This window comes from Gobio gobio (genome assembly GCF_949357685.1).
Source record: "Gobio gobio genome assembly, chromosome: 9".
NCBI classification, from domain to species: domain Eukaryota; kingdom Metazoa; phylum Chordata; class Actinopteri; order Cypriniformes; family Gobionidae; genus Gobio; species Gobio gobio.
Genome location: NC_137115.1, coordinates 39,446,503 through 39,471,225, shown reverse-complemented (window position 1 = coordinate 39,471,225; position 24,723 = coordinate 39,446,503). Strand labels below are relative to the sequence as shown.

At 37.9% G+C, this 24,723-nt stretch overlaps 1 protein-coding gene across 1 annotated transcript in view; it reads right to left on the bottom strand.

Annotated features, from left to right (window-relative positions):
* Positions 1 to 24,723, bottom strand: part of cdh13 (cadherin 13, H-cadherin (heart)) — a 467,661-nt gene that overhangs the window by 7,041 nt on the left and 435,897 nt on the right. Inside the window, exons 12-13 of the mRNA XM_079825536.1 lie at positions 8,770 to 9,003; positions 6,971 to 7,189 (exon numbers count right to left, since the gene is read on the bottom strand). Of these exons, the coding sequence (XP_079681662.1) occupies positions 6,971 to 7,189; positions 8,770 to 9,003 (453 nt within the window). The remainder of the gene's footprint in view (positions 1 to 6,970; positions 7,190 to 8,769; positions 9,004 to 24,723) is intronic.

The following is a 24,723-nucleotide window of genomic DNA, read 5'->3' as shown; positions in this document are numbered from 1 at the left end:
GTGGCTATTAATGGGTAAAGCTAAAGTAACATCTTCAGCTAGTCAGATTGAAATTCTTTCCATCTAAAATGGTTATATATCTTAAGTCTAGTAGTGAATGTTTTATGATCAATAGGATAACCATATTCTTCCACACAATCACGCAGAGCCGAAGCTTTATTCCGCAAAATGCATGCAGTTTTGTTTTTTAACCACCAAAAGTTACATAAGCCGCTTTTCCACTGTCAGGTCGAATGGTTCTAAGAACAGCAAGGTTCCTGTTGTATTTCTACTTGAGCCTGGTACGTCACAGCACGATTACAAACCTTTCTCGGCCTGGAATCCTCAGCACAGTTGGCTTATGGTAGAATGGTGTATAGATGTCGCCACTCAGGATTGGTCACGTGTCTTGTTGCCTGGCTACCAGTTTCACTGTAGCTGGCTAAGCATACAATTTAAGCAACGTAAACACAAATTAACAATACAATTAAAAGAAATATCTGATCATCCTCCATAACGGTTGCTATTTATATCTAATCGTCTATAAACTCTTGCATTACCAAGGCAATGACAGACGCATTTGTATTACATTCCAAAGAGCTCCGTTATCAGCCCCACAGTAGAAAATGAAACCATATCTGTCTCAGCTGGCCCGCATTGGCTCGGAAATGTCGGAATGGAACGATTAAACAATGAGAACGGTTTGGCTCGATTGTGGAAAAGCAGCTAGTGTTCCTTTAAGTAATTTTTTGCTTCAAATCAAAGTTTGTATTTGTGATATCCCTCGTAGCAGGTTGGTTTGGTTCATGGCTTATAGCTATAATGTACCTGTTGAAAAAATGAATAGGAAAATTCTTCCGTAACTAGTTTTGTGGTACTCGAGACCGGTCTTAAGACCATTTTTTGAAGGTCATGGTCTTGTCTCGGTCTCGACTGCATTTCTCCTCAGCCTAGTCTTGGTCTTGGACTTAGAGGACTCGGGATTTTATCTCAAAACCAGTCAAGACTACAACTGCAAGGATATCACTAAATTGCAGATGCATTTTCTGATTTAACATCATTAATGTGATTTGATGTAAAACGTACTGCTTAAAATGCAATCAATAACTTTTTTGTAATGTGATTTCTTTTGTTACTGTGCTGCCGGGTTCAGAATCAATGCAGCATTGTCTCAAAAATGCCCAAAATTAATATAAATGCCCACAAAATTCTGAGATTTAGTTTTTTATATATATAACACAGAATATAATTAAGCAATATCGCAAGAGAGCTGTTTTCATGAATATAAGCGTGATTGCAAATTATATTGATTTATACAAACGTTCAATAAACTAATAAAATAAAATAAAATAATTCTGCAATGTTTCGTTATTAGATGAATCAGCTGCTTTGAACAAATCGGTTGAATAAATGATTCCGTGACTGTTAAATGTTAATGTTTTAATGTTAAATGAATCTGAACATTATTTATGCAGGTGTAATTGTACCAATTCAGATGCAACTTCTGTGCCATGAATTTTATTGTTAGTGATTTGATTGGTAACAGCGTTATAGTGTCTTACTATTGTAATTGTATTTATTCATTAAATATAAGTAATTTCTCAGACAGTAGATATGGATCTTTTAGATGAATTTAAGGAGTGCTGGTCTGGTCTGGTCTTGGTCTTGACTCGGTCTCGGTCTCGGTCTCGCCCTGTCTTGGTCTTGGTCTTGTCTTGGTCTCAACCCCACAAAGTCTTGGTCTTGTCTTGGTCTTGGTCTCGTTTTAGGGGATCTAGACTAAAACACTGTCCGTAACCAAGGCCATTGAAAAAAGTGGACAGGACTGTTGCACTCTGTTGTATATTACAATCTCTCTCACTCTCTGTCTCGCCCTCTATAGTTTTTTTTAGGTCTACAACTTTTCTAACTTTTATTTGACCTAAAACTTTAACACTAGTCTGGTTTATCTTCAGGAAACATACAGTAGTTACAGAGAAACAGAAGAAATCACACTCACACTTGGGACCAAACAACCATGCCTCAGCTATAGAGCCAGTGTTTTTTAACCTGGGGGTCCGTGAAGGTAAGCACAGGAGCTCAGTGGAGAAGACACAAACAATTTAGAAACATACACTTTTCTTTTTAAAAAAGCTGAATGAAACGTAATTAAAACAATTTGAATTAATATTAACTGTTGTAGATTTTCAATTCATCATCATCATATCTATGTGCAGACAGATCCATGTGCCTTTTTATATTCAAGATGGTCAAAATCAAGGTTATAATTGATATGCATGCATAAGCTAACTTATGTAATACATAAGTTTGCCTGCCCATTCAGTCTTGACGGATTATAGTAAAACGAATTTGGCTTGCTGTCCGCAGAGGAGGCTCAAATCCGGGGCTCAGGGGAGGAGGAGAGTTGCCGGAAAAATTTGTCAATGGGATGAAGCGGTGTTTGTCGCTTAAATAGTATGCACGTAATGATGATTGACAGGACTGAATGTTTAGGCTCCTCCTGAACCTACATTTGGAACTTCATTACATATAAATAATGTATAGAATTTCTTTCATCTTTAACCAATTTTAATCATCTTTTTTGCCTTCACTAGCCAATTTCAAAGGGTAATTTCTCCCCAAAATATTTTATCTTCCAAACCTTTACATACCACAGAAGAAAATTACAAAATGTTAATTTGCATCTCTTTAAATGGTCATGTGAATAATAATTATAAAATAATAATTAAAGAAGAAATATCAAAATGATGTTTTGCAGGCGTGACATCAAGCCTCAGAGAGGTGTCACACCGCAGGACATCATCAAATTATAGTGTATTCATGTCGACTACCTATAAACAAGTGGAACGGCACAAACTAATGAACTACATGACAGTAATTCATGTGTGTGAGTATGTGTCTCCTGTAGAGGAGACAGATGAAGCGGGTTCTGTCTAATCTTTCAGCCATTTCTCTCTTGCAGAGCTCCATCACTGAGCTTCTGGGCTTATCTGCCTGTTCTCACCGCTCTCTCTCTCACCGGGGGTCAGGGTTCATTAAGGTGATAAGGAAATTGAAGTCAGACACTCTCTCCCTCCCACTCGATCAGCGTGCGACATGGACTCGACTGTGTCTTCCTGTGCGACAGTGAAACGCATCCTTGCAGGAGTCATTAGTGTGCGTGTAGTGCAGTTCCGAGACCAGCATGCACCAGCTTTGTGTCATGTCACACAAGATATAAACACGTGCACACACTTTCAAACTGCTTGTTTCAATGCATCACTGCCTGAATGTGAAACACACACACACACACACACACACACACACACATACAGTACATCCTTAATTTACAGTGGGGTCCAAACATCAGAGACCACTAGTGAAAACATCTCGGTTACGTGTGTATCCCTCATTCCTTGAAGGAGGAAACGGACTCACACGTCCCATCACCACAGTTGCTGAACGGCCTCTGAGTCACTAAGTTCAGCTCCCCAACGGAAAAGCAAAGATGCGGTGCATTCACTTCCTTATTTATACCCGCATGGCAGGGAGGATCGTGGAATGCGTGAACCGCATGCCAATGTCAGGCCGAACAGTAGAAAGCGATCCCCAATCCTAAAATGGAATGCCCCCCCCCCCCCCCCCCTTCTTCGTTATTTAATACAAAACAATTAATTGCAATTTATATGATCAGCATAAATCAAATTAATTTAAAATTAGTAATGATTTGTTGCCCTTTTGCTTTAATGAGCAGGACTTAAGCTGCATGAACTCTACAAGTTTGTGTAAAGCCTGATGATCATATTCTCCAGCATGATTTGAGATGATCCGAAGAGAATCTTGTGAATCAACTGGGGAAAATTATGACATTTTGTACAAAGGAGTTTAGATTATCAATATTACAAATGTATCTATTTGACTAGTAAACTAATAATTTTTCATTCATTTTGCATCACATTTGTCAAATTTCTAAAATATCCTTTCAAAATTTCTAAAATGTCCTATATTTTCAACGTGCTCTCAGACTTTTGAATCACACTCTATGTTAAAATCTGTATATTTAGTTACAAATTGGAACCCGTTTCACCGTTTGTGTCACTTGCGGCGCCTGTCATGAAACAAATACTACAGTTTTTTTGTGTCACATAATGTAGTTTTAAGAGTTTTTTAGGCGAGGATGTAGTTATTTAGACCTCAAATATGTGACTCATATATAAACATAGCACCTTTTTTTACTATTTGTTTAGACGTTTTTGCAGATGTGAGCTCAAATGGTAATCTTCAGGATATTAAGTCAAAATCTAAGCAAAAACATGGGTATCTGAATGCAAATAGATAACACATAAGAAAGTGACTGGGGGAGAGAGAAACTATGGAAAATATCTGCCTTCCATTTTTCATGCAGATCTGGAGACATTGGCTTCACAGTGTCAAAAATCATAGATGGATCCGACTTCTATCCAAACCAGGGCTTGGGCGAGGAATCTAGCACCAGAAATCCTCAGAGAAGGACATCCCTTCTGAACAGATTTATTTTTCCTCAGTTTTCCATTTTAGAATGGCTGTATAGAGTTCCATTATGTTCCAGCCCCTCTAAAGGAGTGAATTATTAATGTTATTGCCGGGAGAAAGAGTCACCGGGGGACTGTGTGCAGGTTTGTATGGGAGATTAACTACGGGACAAACATATAATACACATCGGCACACACACATAGGCCTAAACACACACACACTGAGAAGCTTAGGACCTGCTGTAAAGCAACCTTTAATCTGTGCATATTACTTTGAATGCTTCTATGTCTCTCTGGTGGCTGTAATAGTGGCCCTATACATGCTGTAAATCTAGCCTGATATGGATCAACTCTTAATGCAGTTCCAGGCTTTACCACAGTAAGTAGATACAGGGTCACTGAAGACATTTTGGAAGAGAAGCCAATTTCCTGTCAAACTGTACAGCAAGGTATACATCACCAGCATTAAAACTGAGCTAAAGTAGCAACAAGTAAATGCTGGAAAACTTTTAAAACTGACGGTCGAGTGAACCTTGCCAAAAAAAAAAGAAATCAATATCTTTAGTTTTACAGTAAACACACAAAGCTGTCACTGGGGCAGTAAAAAAACTAAAAGATACTAGTATGTACATTTAAGCTATTAAAGGGTTAGTTCACCCAAAAATGAAAATTCTGTCATTAATTACTTACCCTCATGTCGTTCGACACCCATAAGACCTCCGTTCATCTTCGGAACACAAATTAAGATATTTTAGTTGAAATCTGATGGCTCTGAAAGGCCTCCATTGGCAGAATGGCACGGTACACTCTCAAGACCCTTAAAAGGTACTAAAGACGTCGTTACAAAGTCCATCTCACTACAGTGGTTCTAAAATAACTTTATGAATCGGGGAGAATAGTTTTTGTGCGCAAAAAAACCCTAAATAACGACCTATATAGTGATGACGATTTCAAAAGACGGCCTCATGAAGCTGCGAAGCGTTATGAATCAGTGAGCCGAATGAGCAGTTTGGATCGCCAAATTTCAGCAGTTTGGCGATTTGACACGCGATCCGAATCATGATTCGACTCACTGATTCATAACGCTTCGAAGCTTCATGAGGCCGTGTTTTGAAATCGTCATCACTATATAGGTCGTTATTTAGGGTTTTTTTGCGCACAAAAACTATTCTCGCCAATTCATAAAGTTATTTTAGAACCACTGTAGTGAGATGGACTTTGTAACGACGTCTTTAGTACCTTTTAAGGGTCTTGAGAGTGTACCGTACCATTGTGCCAATGGAGGCCTTTCAGAGCCATCAGATTTCAACTAAAATATCTTAATTTGTGTTCCGAAGATGAACGGAGGTCTTACGGGTGTCGAACGACATGAGGGTAAGTAATTAATGACAGAATTTTCATTTTTGGGTGAACTAACCCTTTAATATGTGCTTTTAAATTATTAATATGTACTTTTGAGGTACTAATATGTACTATTTTAGGGTAAATAAGGAACAAAGATTTACCTTTCACTTTTGTACCTTAGGGTACTGACCCAGTGACAGCTCTGTACCTTTTTCCTGAGTATGTACAGGTCCTGCAAATTCGTGCCTTTTGTATATTTTAACCGTTTCCAGCAGCGACATTTTCACACTAAACTGTACTTAATTTGTCTTCCGGGAAACATGTAAATATCTTCTGTTGCTTTTGATCCTGTTCAGAAGTTTTCATCCCCGGGCTCTTAAAGCATCGTGTTTCCTTCTAGAGCATCAGTGAATGTTTGAAACTTTTTTTTAATAGTTGTGTTTGAGTCCCACAGCTGTCCTCAATGTGAAAAGATGGATCTCAAAATCATACAGTCTGGAAAGGGTTCAAATATACAAAAGGTGCTGGAAAACTGAAGAATTTACAGGACCTGGAGGATTTTTCTGAAGAACATTGGGCAGTTTAACTGCTCAGGACAAACAAGGGACTCTAGACCAACCATCACAAAAAACAGATGTGGATCATCTAGGTAATGACACAAATTAGGAATTAAGAATCAAAGTGTGTGTGTGAAGGTGCCACATGAGAGCAGATTGGCTTTTAGCCCTCTAGAATGTGGTACATAAACAAACTGAATGAATGGGAGTGATTCTGCAAGCAGCCTGTAAACTGGACTCTACTAATTCCTGAATCCAAAAAGATTTAAAATACTAGCTTTAAATGCCCAGGGAGTCCTGCAAAATGAAGTCTGTTCAGATGTGCCGTTTCTGCACAGAATGGACGAGGTTCCAGGTTCAAGGATTAAAAGAGTTTTGTACTATAATAAAATCTGCAGAGTTCTGACTTTCCATATTTTGCCTGTCAGGCAAAACCGTGGCTCTGGAACACTTGCAATATTTATTTGCACTTTATTAGAAACCATGAAATATGCAGCACCTATCAAACTTTAAAACTCCACATTTTAGCAAATCACCTAGAATTTCTGATAAGAAAGATCAGGAGTGTGTTTTGAAGGGCTGGAGCGACAGGGTACTTACAGAGCATGGAGAGCAGAACCAGGCCGAGCAGCAGCAAGAGGTTTGTTTGTACTGAGGCGGCACGGCTGCAGTCCATTCTGTTCTTCTTACAGGTGCACACCTGAACTTTCAGTTCTGTGTTGTTGGATATGGGGGGGATGCCAGAGTCGGTCAGAACCAGCGGCAGGTTGTAGTTGGCCTTTTTAAGACTGTGCAGCAACATGATCTGGGAATGAGTATCTGAAAAACACCAGAAAACAACTGAATGTACCATTCCGGCCACTTTACATGTCAGTCAGACAGTATCTTCCTCTCCAAATAGGCAGAATAAACTGCAAAAGATTTGGCTACAGGAGACTATAAGCCACTCGATCTCAAATAGCCTCTCTTGTTCTGTCTCTGTATCAAAGCATCTGCCACTGATTCTCTTCTCAAACAGCTGACAGAAGTCACAAGCCTTTCTATATTTGAGTGTGTGCTCTCAGGAGAGATGGGTAATCGAGAGTCAGCTAAGATAAAGCCCAAATACACTCAGCTATTTGGTCAGAGTGATATCTAATGATACACACACTGTCTGTGACAATAAAGGGATCCTTTCGCTCTCAGCAGCATGTGGCCCAGGCCTGGTTCTACAGGGGTGCTGGCAAGCTGCAAGCAAAAGCACCCTCAGTTGATACTGTGATAATATTGGCAAAACAGATTTGGCAGATTAGCAAATTTGTGTCAGAGCTCTGGAGAGTGTCGAATGCAGATATTTACAGCGAGTTTTTGCAGAACTTTGTAAGATTGCGATGAACTGACAAAGCAACAGCATTTTAGTGATTGTGATGTTGGCTCGCTTTCGAGGATACAGTCTATAAAATGTATTGAATAAAACTATTGCTGCTAAGAGGACCGATGGCCAATTGCATGCTGCAAAGTTTCGGAAGTGACATCTAAATATAAATGCCATTCTAGACGAGACAGAAATATCCTCCTGAGACCCAGAATAGAGGTTTTGCCTCTGTAGTGGACATTATATTTTAGCGAATTTCTCTGACAACATGCACAGTTTTAAGTCTGGATATTCTTACAAAATATGAGACAGTCTTATGAAAATATTATTACACGTCTTTTTACATAATACATTGTCCCAAAACACATTAATATGCAAATTAGATACAGTTTATAGATGAATTGCATAGAATGGGAATGGCATATGGCCATGTTCACACACATATTGCATAAAGTAAAATGGTATATCAAATGATTCTGTTATATCTTTCATAACATTGAGAATCATCTTTATACAAAGTTTGGATATTTGACCCTGGAGAAAACACCAGAATTTTCACTTTTGTACTGGCTGGTTAGTGCTGGTTTGGTGCTGGTATACTGTAGCTGGTAGTCTACCACAATAATACTATTCACTATAGGGATGCCAGTTTTCAGGACTGTTATGATCTCAGTAAATCCGGCCAACATTTCCAGCCGATTTAAAGTGGCACTTTTTCAGAAATGTTCATGATTGATTGTCATTACAATTAACAATCAATCAAATGTGTACAATGTTTGCAGTGAAAGTAATTAATTTATACAGTATAGTAATTTATGCCTGTATATGCAGTGTTTTCACAATCTAATTGCATTATTACTAAATGCATTTGTGCTGAAATGGATTAATCAACAAAAAAATCAATTATGCTTAACTATATTAAGATAAACTATTCTTTTAGTAAGAACACCTTGTATATTTCCTCGAACAGGCCTTAGAAATTGCCGGTATGTGTTTAACCATGGGTGAGTGCCTGTTTCTGTGTCCCATCTGAGAATTAACTTACCATTGATCCTGGAGATCTTCCATGTTTTCTCCAGCCCTGGCTGTTTGCCAAGCTCGATCTTGAAAGGATCTGTATTAGGATGAATGTCCTTGTCTCGTCCCCCGATCACCACCACATTTATGTCTTTAGCGTCCTCACACACGCGGGCCACCGAGGGGAAGACGTAGGGAGCATTGTCGTTCTCGTCCTCCAGAGTGATTATCAATGTACCTGTTCCTGTGGCAGGTGGATTGCCTAGTAAAACAGAATATGTAACAAAAAGTTGTATTTTAGTCTAGTATTTATTAATATTTTGATACATTTCTTATTTATTAATATTTTGATACATACTTTTTTATTATTCATTTTATTGTGCTTTTGTCTTTTTTTTTTCAAAAAGGGGTCATGAATTGAGAAATCAACTTCCCCATGAGCTTTTTATATATAAAAGATCATGGTAATATAAGAATATCCTGTAAGTGGAAGGAAGACGCAGACGAAGACAGGTAAATACAGTTCTACCAGAAATAATCGAGAGGCCAGATGAAGTACGATAAAAATAGCAAGTATATTAGCAGACCAGCAAGTATTACAATAAGAATGTCTTTGCTGCATTAGAGGGTCTCTCCTCTCGAGACTCTGCATTTCCTGCCTGAAGATGAAGGCAGGGGTGCAGCCGACCCCCTGGGAGGGATAGGCGGGGACCAACCTGGTGGTGGTGGGGAGGATGGTCCCCGCCTATCCCTCCCAGGGGGTCGGCAGCGCCCCTGCCTTCATGCTGTTGCTGTTGGCGTCAGCATCTGCGAACTCAGACATGTGTAACTACTGATCTTTTATACTCTGAGAATTAGGACATGATTGGATAGGTCTGAATGTGATAAGTGACGTAACATTGAATCTTCCTGGCAGAACTTACGCTAGAGCTTCATTTCCGAAACATCGTTTAATTGTAAATACTTCAAAGACAGATAGACAGGCAATCGCACAACACATCTAACATAACGGTGACCGGAACAGAGACTGAGTGAAAAGGGAAGAACTTAAATAGCAAACAGAAACAAGATGATTAACTAGACATAGCTGGGACAAATTAACTAATGAGGGTAACTATGGAAACAGACAAGTGGCGGGAAAACTAAGACAAAGGAACATGTGATGACTGAAAACCAAAATAAACAGAACATGACAGTAGGAGCTGAACACTTCCTTGTTATTATGTGCATCCCTGTGACGTCAGAGTGCAGTGAAACGCCGCCTCAAGATGAAAGCCTAATTCTGCAGCACCACCCACCGACTCGTGCATGTAATGACATGTTAGATAAATAACATAGGCCTACGTGGAGCTAAAACGGATTGAACTTCCAAGAAATAAAGCTTATGGCATGTTTCAAAGATTTCATTTCACTGGATTCGTTTGTAAACAATAGACTGGATTTGCAGAGATGCAGGATGAGATTAAAAAACAATGCTGTGGCTTCTGGATCTGACAGGAATGATGAAACACACTTATGTGAGTAAAAAGTTTTATATGTGATAGTATTGCACTATTACAGATCGTTTGATACTGATTAGGTGTACGTGTCTAACTCAACATAACTTCCACGCTGTCACAGGCTGGAGTATCCTTTGTATTTGAGGTGTTGTTGGTTCATTGTCCTACGATTCGGGATCAGACTCGAACATGTATGGGCCATCTTAAATAGTGAAATAACATTCCTTTCTTGATGTGCGTTGTTCACTCTCTTGACTGATAATTTGAAGGAAAAATACAATTGTGGAAGTTTTGAACATGCTGATTTGTCTGAGGTGAAGTTTTGCAGATGCTTGTGTGTGTGTGTGAGTGTGTGTGTGTCAGTGATGCAGTTCGTGGTTATATCCACTGATTGGGCTGGCCAAGTAATAAAAAAATTACATTCCAATGAATTGCGGGTGGATGAGAGATCATTGTGTTTGTTTGTTAAAGACATTTCTTGAGCCCTGTGGGCAAATCATTCCGGTTGCTGTTTTCCTACACCCTTTCAAAAAAATTCCTCACGTGTAAGGGAGGCGAAGTTCATTATAATATGCAAAACTGTTATCCAGTGCACGTTTACTTCCAAGTCTTCAATGCGGCACGCCCATAAAAACCGAGCGTTACAAGAGCTAGGCTCAAAAACAGGGTAAAAAATAGCCTTTTACTTATTCATTATGATGTTTTTGAATGTAAAAACCATGCCAATGTCATAAGTTGACCTCAGACAACAGTAATAAAAAAAAAGCCAGTTCATGACCTCTTTAATGTTGCTGGAAGTAAATAAATAAAACTTTAAATCTCACAATGTGATTTTATTTCTCAGAATTTGACTATTTTTTTGACTGTTCACCTTTAACTTTAATCCCAAATTTCTAGAAAACAAGCTTCCATAAAAACCAGCAGAGAGTATTAAGAAAATAAAAAGGGTCCATTTTGATGTTGACAATCACATACAATTCCTTCTCCAGTCTAAAGCTTTCTGGCTTCATAGGCCAAATCAATAGTTCTCTTTTAAATGCACAGGAGGGTTGCGCTTAACACTCATCACTGTGATCAAAGCACCGGCATCTCACACCAACCGACTTTTACTGTAAAGCAAAGTGGGTTAAAGACTTTTTACCAAAGGTCAGACAGGATGTAGAAACACAGACATTAGCAATCAATGTCTAAACAGAAAGAAAAGTAACATCAAGGAGTGTTATTGGAGTAACAATTATCTTGATTTAAAAGAAGCCACATTTAGTATCAGTTTGCACTTCATTGAATAAAGCACAGAAGAAAAAAACAAACACAACATTATTTAAGGCTTTTGAAATATTCGGTTTCAGAGAGATTAGCAGTTATTGCAGGACTGCATAATTATAAACAGCCCTGGAGGTCACTCGCAATTAACATCCGATGACAGGATCAGTAATTACAGAGTGATTTTGTCTTCGTGTTCCCAGAAACACTCAGGCCTCAAAGGGAAGAAGAAAAGACACGGTGTCAAAACATGAGAACAAGTAATGTCTCGCTAGAAAAAGAAATCGGGTTTGCTCCAATTGCGTCTCTACACCTGCAGAACAGCATTTAGAGGCAGAACAATGACGTTCTTGCCATGTTTTATTGATTTTCTGCTCAAAAAGATTGTCAAGTACGTAAAAGACGTTTCACAAGACGAAAAGGAACGCGTATCCATGGACAAAAGCAAAATGTCTCGCCTAACACCATAAAAGCGGCAGACTTCTCAATATGCTTCACAGAAGCAAACACGTCCCGCCATGAGCGATAACAGCGATCTGATTTATAAATCATGAACTCTTTAAAAATGTAGACGTGGCTTGAGTGTGCATTAGTAAATACGCCCATATCACATTCAACACCAGTGAACAAACCAATGACTGAAAGATGGCAAAGGTCAAGGCAACTATTACATAAATACACCCAGATGTTTTGGTATATGGTAGCGAATGGATATAGATTTGATTTATGCTCATAACAACAACTATTGACCGCTTTCTGACCCAAACAACAGCTAAAAACACAAGATATGGATCACATAAAAATCCCAGAAGCATGCAGGGGTGACTCTAGAATATTCAGGGGGGCTTAAGGGGGTTTGGGCACCTACCAGAGCATGAGCTGATATGGTTCAGAGTAATAATTCTGTCCTCAAGTGCAAGAGGTTGTGAGCTGGAATCTTCCTCAACAACTTTTTATAAATAAACATGAAAATAGCCTCTGTTTGTCTGTAGATCAGTCACGGTGACGTATCTGGTAGCATGTTATTGTGTTATTCCACTGGAACGGAGAGCGTTCGGATGAGAGATCACATCTGTGACTCATATAGACACTAAAATGCATTCATATTTAATGCACCACACTGCTACATGCCCAAGTGAGGTTTATACATAAAGGCAAATGCAATAAAGTTAAGACAATGCACAAAAACACACTATAGTTTTTTTTATTAATACTGTGCCTCGCTCTCTCACATTTTGATTGATATTATAAAAATGCATCTGAATCTTAGAAGATGAAAAGCAAACACTTCCAACCTTTTTGAATGCTAACGGCAATATGAAACCTTTTTGCATTGCGATTATTTTTGGTCTGGTGAAGACAAACAATCGACATACAGCCACTGACCTCCGATATCATTTCTCCCCAAAGACTACGGAAGTATTTTAGCTTTGCACATGAGAATTAATGTGCATATTGAGACTGTAAGTCTTCCTCATCATAATCACTCGGTTATGCACTCGTAGGGTCTGCCGGCTGGGAGGGTTGCATAAGAAGAGCATAGCTGGGACTTTCTTTAGCCGCAATGGCCTCTGATTAGGGCTGTGCAATTAATCGAATTTCGATTTCGATTTTGCCTCCCAACGATCACCAAAATAGTACAATCGAGAAAAAATGATTATTTTGCCTTGCGTTCTGAATGAAACGCGCACGCGCACATCCGCCCCTCCCGAACCCACAAATCTCTCTCAGGTCGTGACTCGTGTGCATATCATCCGCTGGAATTTAAAAACTCTGCGCGAGTAAAGATGGCAGAAGGAGGGCAGTTACAGCAGCGTTTGGTGAGCAAAAATGGCAAAACCAACTCCGTTGTCTGGGAACAGTTTGGCTTCGAGGAATCAGACGACGAGCAGAAACATGCTACGTGCAAGATTTGCTACATGGTAGTGGCTGCAACGCAAGGGAACACCACGAATTTGTTTAACCACTTGAAAATTAAACAGAGTGACCTATGACAATCTAATAAAGAAACAAAAACTGACGAGAGCAGGGGAGCCGTGTAAACGTCCTTTTTTTCCTTCATATTTTTCAAATAATTCTCTCTTTGTAAACTTTGTTCAATGCATGCGAGATTGCGAGTGCTGCCATATTTTCGAATATGACCAGTCGTTTTCACCGTCATCACCCGGGTTTAGTGCTTTAGGGTTTAGGTTTAGAATGAGAAGCCGCGCGCGCTGTGAGAAAATGTGTCTCTGTGCGCTCATCCGAGAGCGCGCACACGTCTCTCAGCGCGCAAATATTGAGTTCTCTTTCAAGTCTTGCTCTTAAACGGACAAACTCACACAAAACGTATGTCAACATGTCCATCTTGATGAGTATCTTAGCAGACATAGTCTGTATATGCCTTAAGTGAACTTTATACAGTCGATACAGAAGACGCGAGGTCTTAAAGAGGCAGTAGCCTTTACTGCTGTCTGTTTAATGTCAAACAACAAAAGACAAGGACATCACTCACCGCTCTTGATTGAATAGCTTTTGTAAGTTTAATAGGATTAATCTTTAATTTATGCACTCAAATATGCAATGTTATTTTACATTTGATACATTTCTGTACCTGAAAACTAATGTTAGACGTACATGAAAAGCATAGCCGAACCATATTGTTGATCTTATTTATTTGTGGTTATCATTTTTACGTGAATACTTTTATACTTTGATTCGAATATATGTTATATTATTTATTTTAATAGTTCAAAAAGTACAACAAATGTTACAATTTCAATTGAATTGTTGAAAGGTGTATTTTTAATAAATACAACACATTCCCAAAGTCATGTGAAATAATCGTGTTACATAATCGTGATTTCAATATTGACCAAAATAATCGTGATTATGATTTTTTCCATAATCGAGCAGCCCTACCTCTGATGTGTCTCGTCAATGCAGACAAACATAAATTGACTAACACATCTGTCATTCAGGGGAACCGGGTGCCTAGGTGCAAAAGACAATCTGACCCTGTGTAATATACACTTCTTGTACACTGAAGAAACAATTTTCACTCTGAATTTGCAAGTACATTTCACAATCAAGTACAAAGAAACAAAGTGTCACATGTGATTAATAAATATTTATTGTAAAACATGGGCCTACTCCAATAATCTTTGGAAATTACGTACAGTGTAGTATGAGTAGCCTACATCTGTCTCTGCACATTGGTCTCCTGTATATTGGCACTTGAAAAAGCATTTGGATAATTAAATCTAGGGCTGCACGATTCTGGATAAATTGAGAATCATTTTTGTTTTTGTTTTTAACAAGATATCATGATTCTGAATAGACAACTAAAGAAAGCAATATGTAATTTACAAGATGTAAATTGCTGCAGTCTATTTAAAAATATTTAATTAATTTGAATTAATTATTATTATTAAGTTAGTTTGAATGAACACTGAAAAACACTGGGTTACATACAACCCAATTTAGGTTGTTTTTAACCCAAGGGCTGGGTAAATATAGGACAGAACACATGTTAGGTAAATTTTACCCAGAAAATTGGGTTGTTTATTTAACCCAGCATAATTGTTTGATTAACTTTTACTATAGCACTATTTTTTTAATTTCATACAATAATTTATGTTTACAGATTAACTTAAATCCTCAATTTAAAAAAAATAAAATAAACTCCACAAACCACTGGTTTGCATGATAATTCCTTTATTTTCGATCATATTTTACAGTATAGCATATTTTATATAATTTTAATACAAACTGCCTACATTTAAGCTTGTTTAACAAATATAAGAAGTCCAAATGTAACATTTAGAAGTAATTCAAGTGTAATCGACCAGTCTCTGTTTTACCGTTTCCACCGTGACAGCACTGGATCTTGTGCCAGAGCTAAAATGTACACAAATCTGTATTTTACCGAAGACATGTACCAATTTGACGGAGATGCACTGCTTTCTCCTGAAGAGGTCGCAAAAATCCAGTGAATGCCCCGGTAAATAACTCAACCCCTGGGTTGTTATATCTGACCCAGGATCTGGGTAACACAAAAACTACCCAAACACTGGGTTGTTACTTCTGACCCAGGATATGGGTAGTCTTGCGTAGCCAGACCTTCACACTGACAGCAGAAGGTCTGGACTCTTTTGCAGGTTTCATTGGTCGAAGACCGCCCAAGAGGATGTTTGACTGACATGTAACCAATCACAACCAATCACAGTTCGATTTGTTCCTCGCCATGTTTAGGGGCGTGAAAATGTAAAAGTCGATGTCCCTGTAATAACAGACCGGCGTGTATCTATAAATTATTCATTCAAGAACGATGTGCAAATTTACTGCAACAATGGACCCACGAACTTCACATACTTTTGAAAATCCAGCATTTGGTTGATCCTGATAAGCGCTCATTGTCACAGTTGTAAACACGATGAGTTCTGCTTCTACGTTCAGCCAATGGTCCATGAGCTTGACGTCTGAGGCTGAGACTAAGATCTGGGTAACACAAAAACTACCGAAACACTGGGTTGTTACGTCTGACCCAGAAGCTGGGTAACTACCCAAACATTGAAAAAATGACCCAAAAAGCTCAACCCAGGACTTAGGTAGAAAAAATACCCCAAGATTTTTTAGAGTGAATGATTCAATGACTCACTCATGAACACTTTGTTTCATTAATGTTTCATTAATGAATGGATCAGTGTTTTTGAACAAATATCTTGAATGAATGATTGAATGACAAATAGATTTTTAACAGCCACCTACTGTGTTGTAACGATGTAATTGATGCCATCTTTAAAGCTTCAAGTTACTTTCAAAAAGTGATTTCTTCTGATTGCTACCGTAGACATCAGTGTTTATATCCGAAGTATAAACTTTATCCCAGTACTTCTGTAATGATATGAGTTATTGTAACAAGACTGTTTGTGAAGATGTTTCACTTGTCAACTGCACTTGTCAAAGGTTTAGACAGAGCCAAATCATTGTCATTTAGGAATAAGATTGCATGGGTATTTGAATCGAAATCACAATCTTTTAACGATTAATCGTGCAGCTCTACTTAAATCCTATTCATTTCAATGCATTAGATAATGAAATATCAACAGAGTTTCCAAATGCCCTTTGTTTTCATTTAAAAAATATAGATATATTTATAATTCCTCATTTTTTAAAATGCTTTTCATGTTTATTGTTCTTTCATGGAAATAAATGCTGCTTGGTTGGAACTTTTGTATCTAATGCAATGACATTCAAACATTTTAAAATGCGAGTAAATGAGGTATGGAGCAACTGGAACAAAGTTCTTCAATTCTGCTCCTAGAAAATACATCATGGTGTTAAATCTTATCAGTCAGGCTTTATGAAGCTTTCCTATGTGTGCTGTGGGATTCAGAGAAGACATATGCATGAGGGAATGCAAATCTTCCCCATTTACACACGGCTGCTGTATGTGGTGAGAAAACATTAACGTTGTTTGTCTTCACTGAGAAAAAACACATTCCCTCGCTTGATCGCTCTATAGTCTTTACCATCTTCATCAGCATCATCATCATAATCATCTTCGGCAGTGCTAAGAGCTCCCTCCTCCTCTAACTCACATGGAAGGCCTATTACACACATTTAGATGCACCATAAAGTGTTCTAAAAATGAGCAGTAGTGCTTCATGTTGCAGTTTATCACTTAATAACTTTCATCTTAGAAACCGGCGAACCCTGTAACATCTGTATTGATTAAGGTAAACGTGAGCGGAAATATACAGCAGACTTCATGAATAGTTGAGTACACACCGCTTTGTTTAACATGCAGCATTGACATAAAAGATATTCATGAGACAAGGATAAGAAAGGGTTGTTTGCATAAATATGTCTATTACATATGCAGCATGTAATGGGACTGGATGTTTCGGATGCTGTCTTCTTTCCCGTCCATAATGAGAGTGATTTATTTTCTCCTTTGTCATGGTGCTCTGATATATATAGGCTCATATCTTGTCTGACTTCGCTGAGATCCAATTCCCTCTTCTCTAAACTTCTTCCTAATGCATCGCTAAACATTGCTGATATGGAAGAGATAGTTTTTCAGCCTCACAGCTGTTCGTGAGCAGATTCGCAATCAAATGCAAAACTGTTCTTTGTCTTTTCCTTCTGCATTACATTTTTTTTTATAGCTGTGAAAACTCAAATTTGATGTCTAGCAAAAAAAACTAAAAAAAAGTGTGCACTGTATATATACATTTTTCATATTGCAAAAGTCCCAGGGAATGATTCTTTACAAAATTACCATTTTTCTTTGTCTAAAAGTTTAGATTGTAGAAGGTTTTGGAAAAGTTTAACATGATCAACCTTAAATCTTAAAATATGAAAATCCAACCAAAAAAAGAAATGACTGCCAAAACAAACCAAGATTTTACTTGGATACCAAGGAGAAAACACATTCAGTGAAGAGCTTGAGATGAAATATGAGAGATACTGAGTGAAGACAAAGAAAAATTAAGGTAAATATAGCAATTAAAGAAACAACACTAAAGCAAAACATGGTCAGGTCAAAGTGTCTGAATAATTTTGCTCCCAAATTTGTATCAATTTTACTGGTAGTCCACTGTATGAAGAATATTTGGAAATATGAGACATAGTGAGTGAAGACAAAGAAAAATCAAGGTAAATATTATGTGTAAGCACAATATTTGTACTGTGTGCCATTTCCAATCAAATTCTGCAAAAATTGTGAAAATAATGATGTTTATGCATTTATAATACAATGCCTAAGCAAGACAATGGAGCCAGAAAATTGATCAAAGTTAGAATGCACAAATCAACTCGAAAAGTGGTGGAAATGTTTATAATACTTTAGAAAAATGACAACAAAAAAATAATTAATTCACGTTCATCTGTGATACATTAACAAGTGAAGCCTATAAACTGTTGGACATTGTTAGTGGACTAATAATACAAATGTAAAACTGTGAAAGTCCACAGATAAAGTGAGTACCTATTGCTGAAGAATCAATCAGAAAAAAAATATCTGAAATGTACCATCCTTGTTAAAGTGAAGTTTGAATGACGTGTCGGGGAATGATGCCGTTGGTTGCATTAATGATTTTGTGACAGTACAGGACCCTATCTCATCCCCTCAGACCCAAAAGACAGACACTTGGTTCAGTGACTTTCTTTATTTTGGTACTGACCCACTGGCCCATAGCGTCTGTTCCACCTGATGCTTTTCTGCAAGACGGACCAATTGACTACAGCAGCTTGGGTATCTGTTTCTGTTCATTTTCTCTTTCTTTCACTCACTCACTGTCTGTCTGACCTATACTTTTCAATGGCATAAATCTTATATGTATAAAATGTGTTGAAGTCACAATTTCAAACCATAGACAAAAGGCACTTCCTATACTAACTCTTATTTAATACATACATACCAAAATGTATTCAGACATTATCACAGTTTATTCGCTATAGTTTAAAAAATGGTAATATAATATGAGAAGAACTCAAAGTTAAACTGTGTCAGAACAAATTCATCCTGATAATGTTGGATAACTTTGGTAGAAAGGTATGTAATGGATTACAATCAACCAATCAGCTGTCAGCTGTTAAATTTAAGTACACAATTAGATAAATCAAGCATAGCGTCAGTTTTGGCAGGTCACGTTAGTCAAGCTCGCATCAGCTGATTATGTCTACCTATAGGAATACGACATCTATCACAGCATAAAAGCTCCTTCCATACTATCAGCAGCTATCGCATTCTCCAGAGCTCATTTACCCTTCTCCATCCCCAGCTCCTCCTCTCATCCCATCAGGATTTGGTATTTTTATTCCCCTTGAATCAGACAAAATTTCCAAATTATTTAGTTTTTTGTTATCGACATTAATGATACCTGCAATACATTATGTTGGTTCTGTTCTATTTACCCTAAGGGTAAACAGATCTCTCCCTGCTCTTATCCATGCTAGGCTGCATGGGTGCACATGGAGTTCTAGCCCTGAACAGAACCATACCGCCAATCCAAACTGTATGCTAATAGTCAATCGATCATCTTTGACGATAGTGATCCTGACAGAATACCAATTTAGGTCAACCAATTACCAAGCAATGCTTAATTTTGTTCAGTCTGTGGTGTAAAAGGTCACATTAGCAATTAAAGAAAAAACACTTAAGCATTAATAACTTTTTGCCAGCATGGTCTGAAGATGATCTGAACCAATTTTGGTGAAAATGGGACGAACTCTCTATAGGACAACTTTGAAAATGTAGGATTTTCGGAAAACTACAAAAAAAAAAATCATGATGGAAAATTACGTCATAGCTCTTGAGTAGCCTTGAGTCAAGAAATCAAAGGGGGAAAAAAATATTTACTGTTCAGAATTATAAGTACAAGTGAAACTTTGGGCAGTTGGTGGCACTAGAGGGATTGAGATAGAGACTCCAAAATTGCTGTGATAATTGTTCAGACTGTCCTCTATCTTTGTGCCAAATTCCACAACTTTTTACCATACGGTTCTATGGGCTTGCGCTGTTCCTGATATGTAAGTCGCTTTAGATAAAACCACCTGCTAAACTCCTAAACGCAGCAAAGTCATATTAGCATAGAAATCGGAGAAAACACTCTTAACTCTTAAATGTGAAAACATTTTCAGACCTTTAGCAAAGTTGAAAAATACCCAGAATATATACATTTTGCATTTATGCATTTGGTTACATGTTTTATCTAAAGCAACTTACATTGCACTCAATGTATACATTTTATCATTTCGTGCATTGGAAATGGAAATCCATGACCTTTGGCTTTGCTATTGCCACGCTCCACAACAATTTCTACCTAACTGCAGTAACCATCTGTCTCAGGCGGCGGCGCCACTGTCTGCACTCCCATTGGAAGTCATTGCACTTCAGTTAAACTCTGCTCAACTCTGTCGCATTGCCTTAAGGCACTTTTGCATCATGCACCTCAAATCACCAGCTCTCGCTGAAAATGAATGATTTCCGGTAATGTATGGCTACTCCATCTATGCTAAAGCATATGGCTAGTGGCAAAGTATAAGAAAAAAACACAGATTATGATTATTAGAGTTGCTTAAGTATTAGAGCAATGGGTTGAATAATCAATAAATCTCCAAAAACTCTTAGAAAAAAAACAATGAAAAAACAGAGTTGAGATTCAGGACGTGAATGGGGATGTGATCGGGAGGGTTTCTGAGTCATAAGGAAATGCACAGTGGGGGTGTGGAGTCTGTGGCTGCTCACTGCAGTGGCCACACAGTGAGACAGACTTAGAGAGGACACACAGGACTCGAGCAGATGGCTCTTTTCACACACTGCTTTGGCATGCTGAGATTTTTAAGCTTCAGTGCAAAGACCTATAGGAATAAAACAACTTATACGCCTGCACTGTAACAGCATATTAACTTTCAAAAAATGCAGATGAAGCCTGTTCAGTTCATCAATGCTTCTAAATGTTCTATTTTGAGATGCAGAGTGGTCACAAAAAAGTTTTAGACACTTAATGTCTCAAGTGGTCTCAAGGTGATTTTTAGTGGATCAGCATGTTAACAATGGATTCCACTAACATTTGACAACCACAAAATGTCTTGGGTTTTCATGTTTTATGGGGACATTCTAGACAAAATGACTTTTCAACTGTACAAACTGTATATTCTATCTCCTACCCCTAAACCTACCCATCACAGAAAAGTTTCTACATTTTTACATTTTCCAAAACATCATTCGGTATGATCTAAAAGCTGTTTTTCACATTGGGACCACAAATGTCCCCACAAACACTGGATATTTCCATCTTTGTGGGTATATTTTGTCCCCATAATGTAAGGTTTCCTAATACCACAAACACACACATACGTGCATTTAATATCTTTGAAAGAACAAATATACAGTAAAATATTTTGAAATATTATTAGAAAATTTAAAATGTTTTCTGTTTAAATATATTAAAAAGCAAAGCTGATTTTTCAGCATCCATTACTTCAGTCTTCAGTGTCACAAAGTATTCTAATATGCTGATTGGTGTTCAAGAAACATTTCTTATTATTATCAATGTTAAAAAAACAGTTGTGCTGCTTAAATGTAAAACAACAGCAACAAACTACTTGTTTTGTAAAACTGTGCTTGTGCCATATTTCTTTGAGTAAATCAAATCTCACAAGGGAGGGAGGTTATTTTCAAAAGCCTTATGAATACTGCACAACTTTACAGGGAAAAGCCTATTGAAAAACAATTAACATGAGCAAAAACAAGCACCTAATCTACAAAAGAGGAATCTGACATGTTCTCCTTCCAGCAACCTCTGATTTCTCAATCAGCACCAGAGGGACTGTATAGAGAAACAATCCAACACATGACCGCATATAGCAGTCGACACTCAGTCAACTTAACAAGGGAGAAAATTGATCTGCAATTTAAGTCAGGCCCTCCTGCTTCACAGGAAGCTCAGCTGGAACCTGACAATGAGTAGCCGATTAAACCTGTAAGTCCCTCTAGAACAAAAGCCTCTGATTAGCCTCATGGGTTCCCTTTAATGAGAAACCTGGAGTGAAGGAACTCTTTAACTCTGCTTTGACAATGCCTAGACCATCCTTTCATCAGTATATAATATTGAATCGAGGCCTGACATCATTCTTATGTCAAAGTCCCCTTTAGTTTGAAGAGAGGATGCGTGATTAAGCTCTATTTCCTCCTTGAAAGCCACACAAGTGGACGTGACAGGAGTTGTGTTATTAGAGACAAGGGTGTTCTTTCAACGGCATTTCAGACTTCAAAGTCTAGAGACGAAAAAGATGCCGTAGTGTCTGCAGAAACCAATCAGTGTCAATTTATCCCAGCAGACAGGGGACAATAATTTGAGCGTGTGTAGCACTATCCTGTGTTTTTCTGTCTTATTAGCTTGGTAAAGCAACCAACCAAAGCACTTGTTCTCCACAAGCCCTAGACAACCTGTGACCGGCAACACCTACACCTTTTACAGGTTTCTTTCCACAGTAAAAGCACCTTTTTGCTCTCAAAAAGCAGCTCCTGCTCAGTAGCCGACCCTCCTTTTATCTTATGGCCCTTGAGAGCCAGAGGAGGTGGAAAGATGCTTTGACTGTTGCGAGAGCAGAGTGAGTTTATCAAGAGAAGCAGTGGAGAAACCAAAGCCGCGATAAGAACTGTGAGGTCCTTGGCTTTCTGGGTAGATCTCATTATGGCACTATTATAACTCTTGGATATAGCTCCTTGTGCCACCTTGAACATCTTCATTCTACTTCAATGTACAGTATCAAAGAGGATCTGCTGCACTGTTAGACTTTACCGCAATTTTACAGTTACTTACCGCAAAAAAGCCCAGTAAAATACCATTTTTATTATTTACGGTTAGCTACTGTAATATGCACTGCATTATGGGTATTTTTAATGAAATTTACAGTAACTTACTGTATATGGGAGTTTGCGGTATTTTACTGTTTACGTAAAAGCAGTAGTGCTACTGTAAACAAAGAATACACACACACACTGGATGTTTAAAAGTTAAATAAAAAACATGTGGATGGAAGGATGTAAAATTTGTTCTTTGTGGGAGACAAAGTAGTAATTTTTATATTTAGTATTTTCTCCTACCCTTTTCACATTTTCGGGTCTCTCAGAGCAGAAGTCGTCATAGTTGGGTTAACTTCTATAGCGGTGAATGAGAGAATACATTAATTATATATTTTTTGTATGCCCATTTGCTCAAATAGAAAAAAGAAAAACTCCACAATAATGATTTCACAACTTTCAAAAAGAGGGAAAAAATTGAGTATAGAGTAAATAGAGTAAAGTATTAGTGTTATAAATGTACATTTTTTTTTTTTAAACGTATTAGTGTTATAAATGTAAACAATTCAGTCAAACATTCAAAGTCGGCGCTAGTCGGCTACAACTGTAACGTAAAGTTATAGCCTAAAAATAAAAAAAGTAATGAAACTGCCCTCAGCCTAAACGATTTGCCAGGGAACAAATTATCGATCCATGAGACCAAAGATCGGCCGTTACATCTACGAATTATAGATCGAGACACACCACAGAGACATCAGAGCCAGCGGCAGACGGCAGAAGGACTGGCCGAGGAAAGGTTGCCCTCGCCGGCTTTGACGAGCGCTGACCGCCGCTGAACCACTGGAGCTCACAACTCCGAAAACGCCAGATAAAATGTTCAAATAGGCACTCTTTATATAAATAAACCACATATTTGAGCTTTAAACAACAACATTATCGACTGAAAAAGTCTTTAAACTACGTTTTGTCACACATTAACAGTAGATTTTAACAAAAAAAACGTGTAAACACAGCCCATGTCAGCCATTTCTCAAAGAGACGAGCCGGCTGGCAGAAGCCCCGCCCATCCCATGACGCGTCATTCACGTCCGGTGTGAACGGACATATGTTCTGTAGACTTATGGTTCGTTCACACCGGACGCGATTCGCGATTGGTGTGAACGCCACATCAAATAGGATTTGGGATAATATCGCGAGAACTGGGTGGGCAGTTGTGATAGTACAGAGGGAGATATGAGATGCACTCTGCGGCTGCGGCCATTCATGATGTTGCCTCTGAATTGTTCAATAAACAAGTGTTGTCATCACCGGAGCTCCTTGTCAGTGTCCTCCCTACAGTGGTGATAACCCAATAAAAGGAATGAAGCCAAGAAACCACGGAACAGCGCTGGGTAAGATAACTAAAGTTAGAGGATAACTCACGCGCGTTACACTACTACACACACACACATACACACATACACATACACACACGCGCACGCTGGATGTTTAAAAGTTAAATAAAAGCCATGTTGGTAGAAGGATGTAAAATCAGTTCTGAGAGACCAGAGTAATTTTTATATTATTTTCTCATAGGGATATGATAAATAAAAATTAAAAAATCCACAACTGCATTCCTACAGTCTTTAAATTGTTTTATTTTTTTAAATAATGCCATGGAACAGCAGAAGAGAGTATTATATAAATGTCATTTTTAAGTTCTTTATTTATATATATATATATATATATATATATATATATATATATATATATATATATATATATATATATATATATATATATATATATATATATATATATATATACTTTGCTTACACCTCAAAATTTAAATTGTTACTTGCGTGCAAAGCCCGCGCAACAAACTGGCATATAAAGTGCATATAAACTGAGGTTTGTGTCGAGTGCGCGCATAACGGACTTCTGA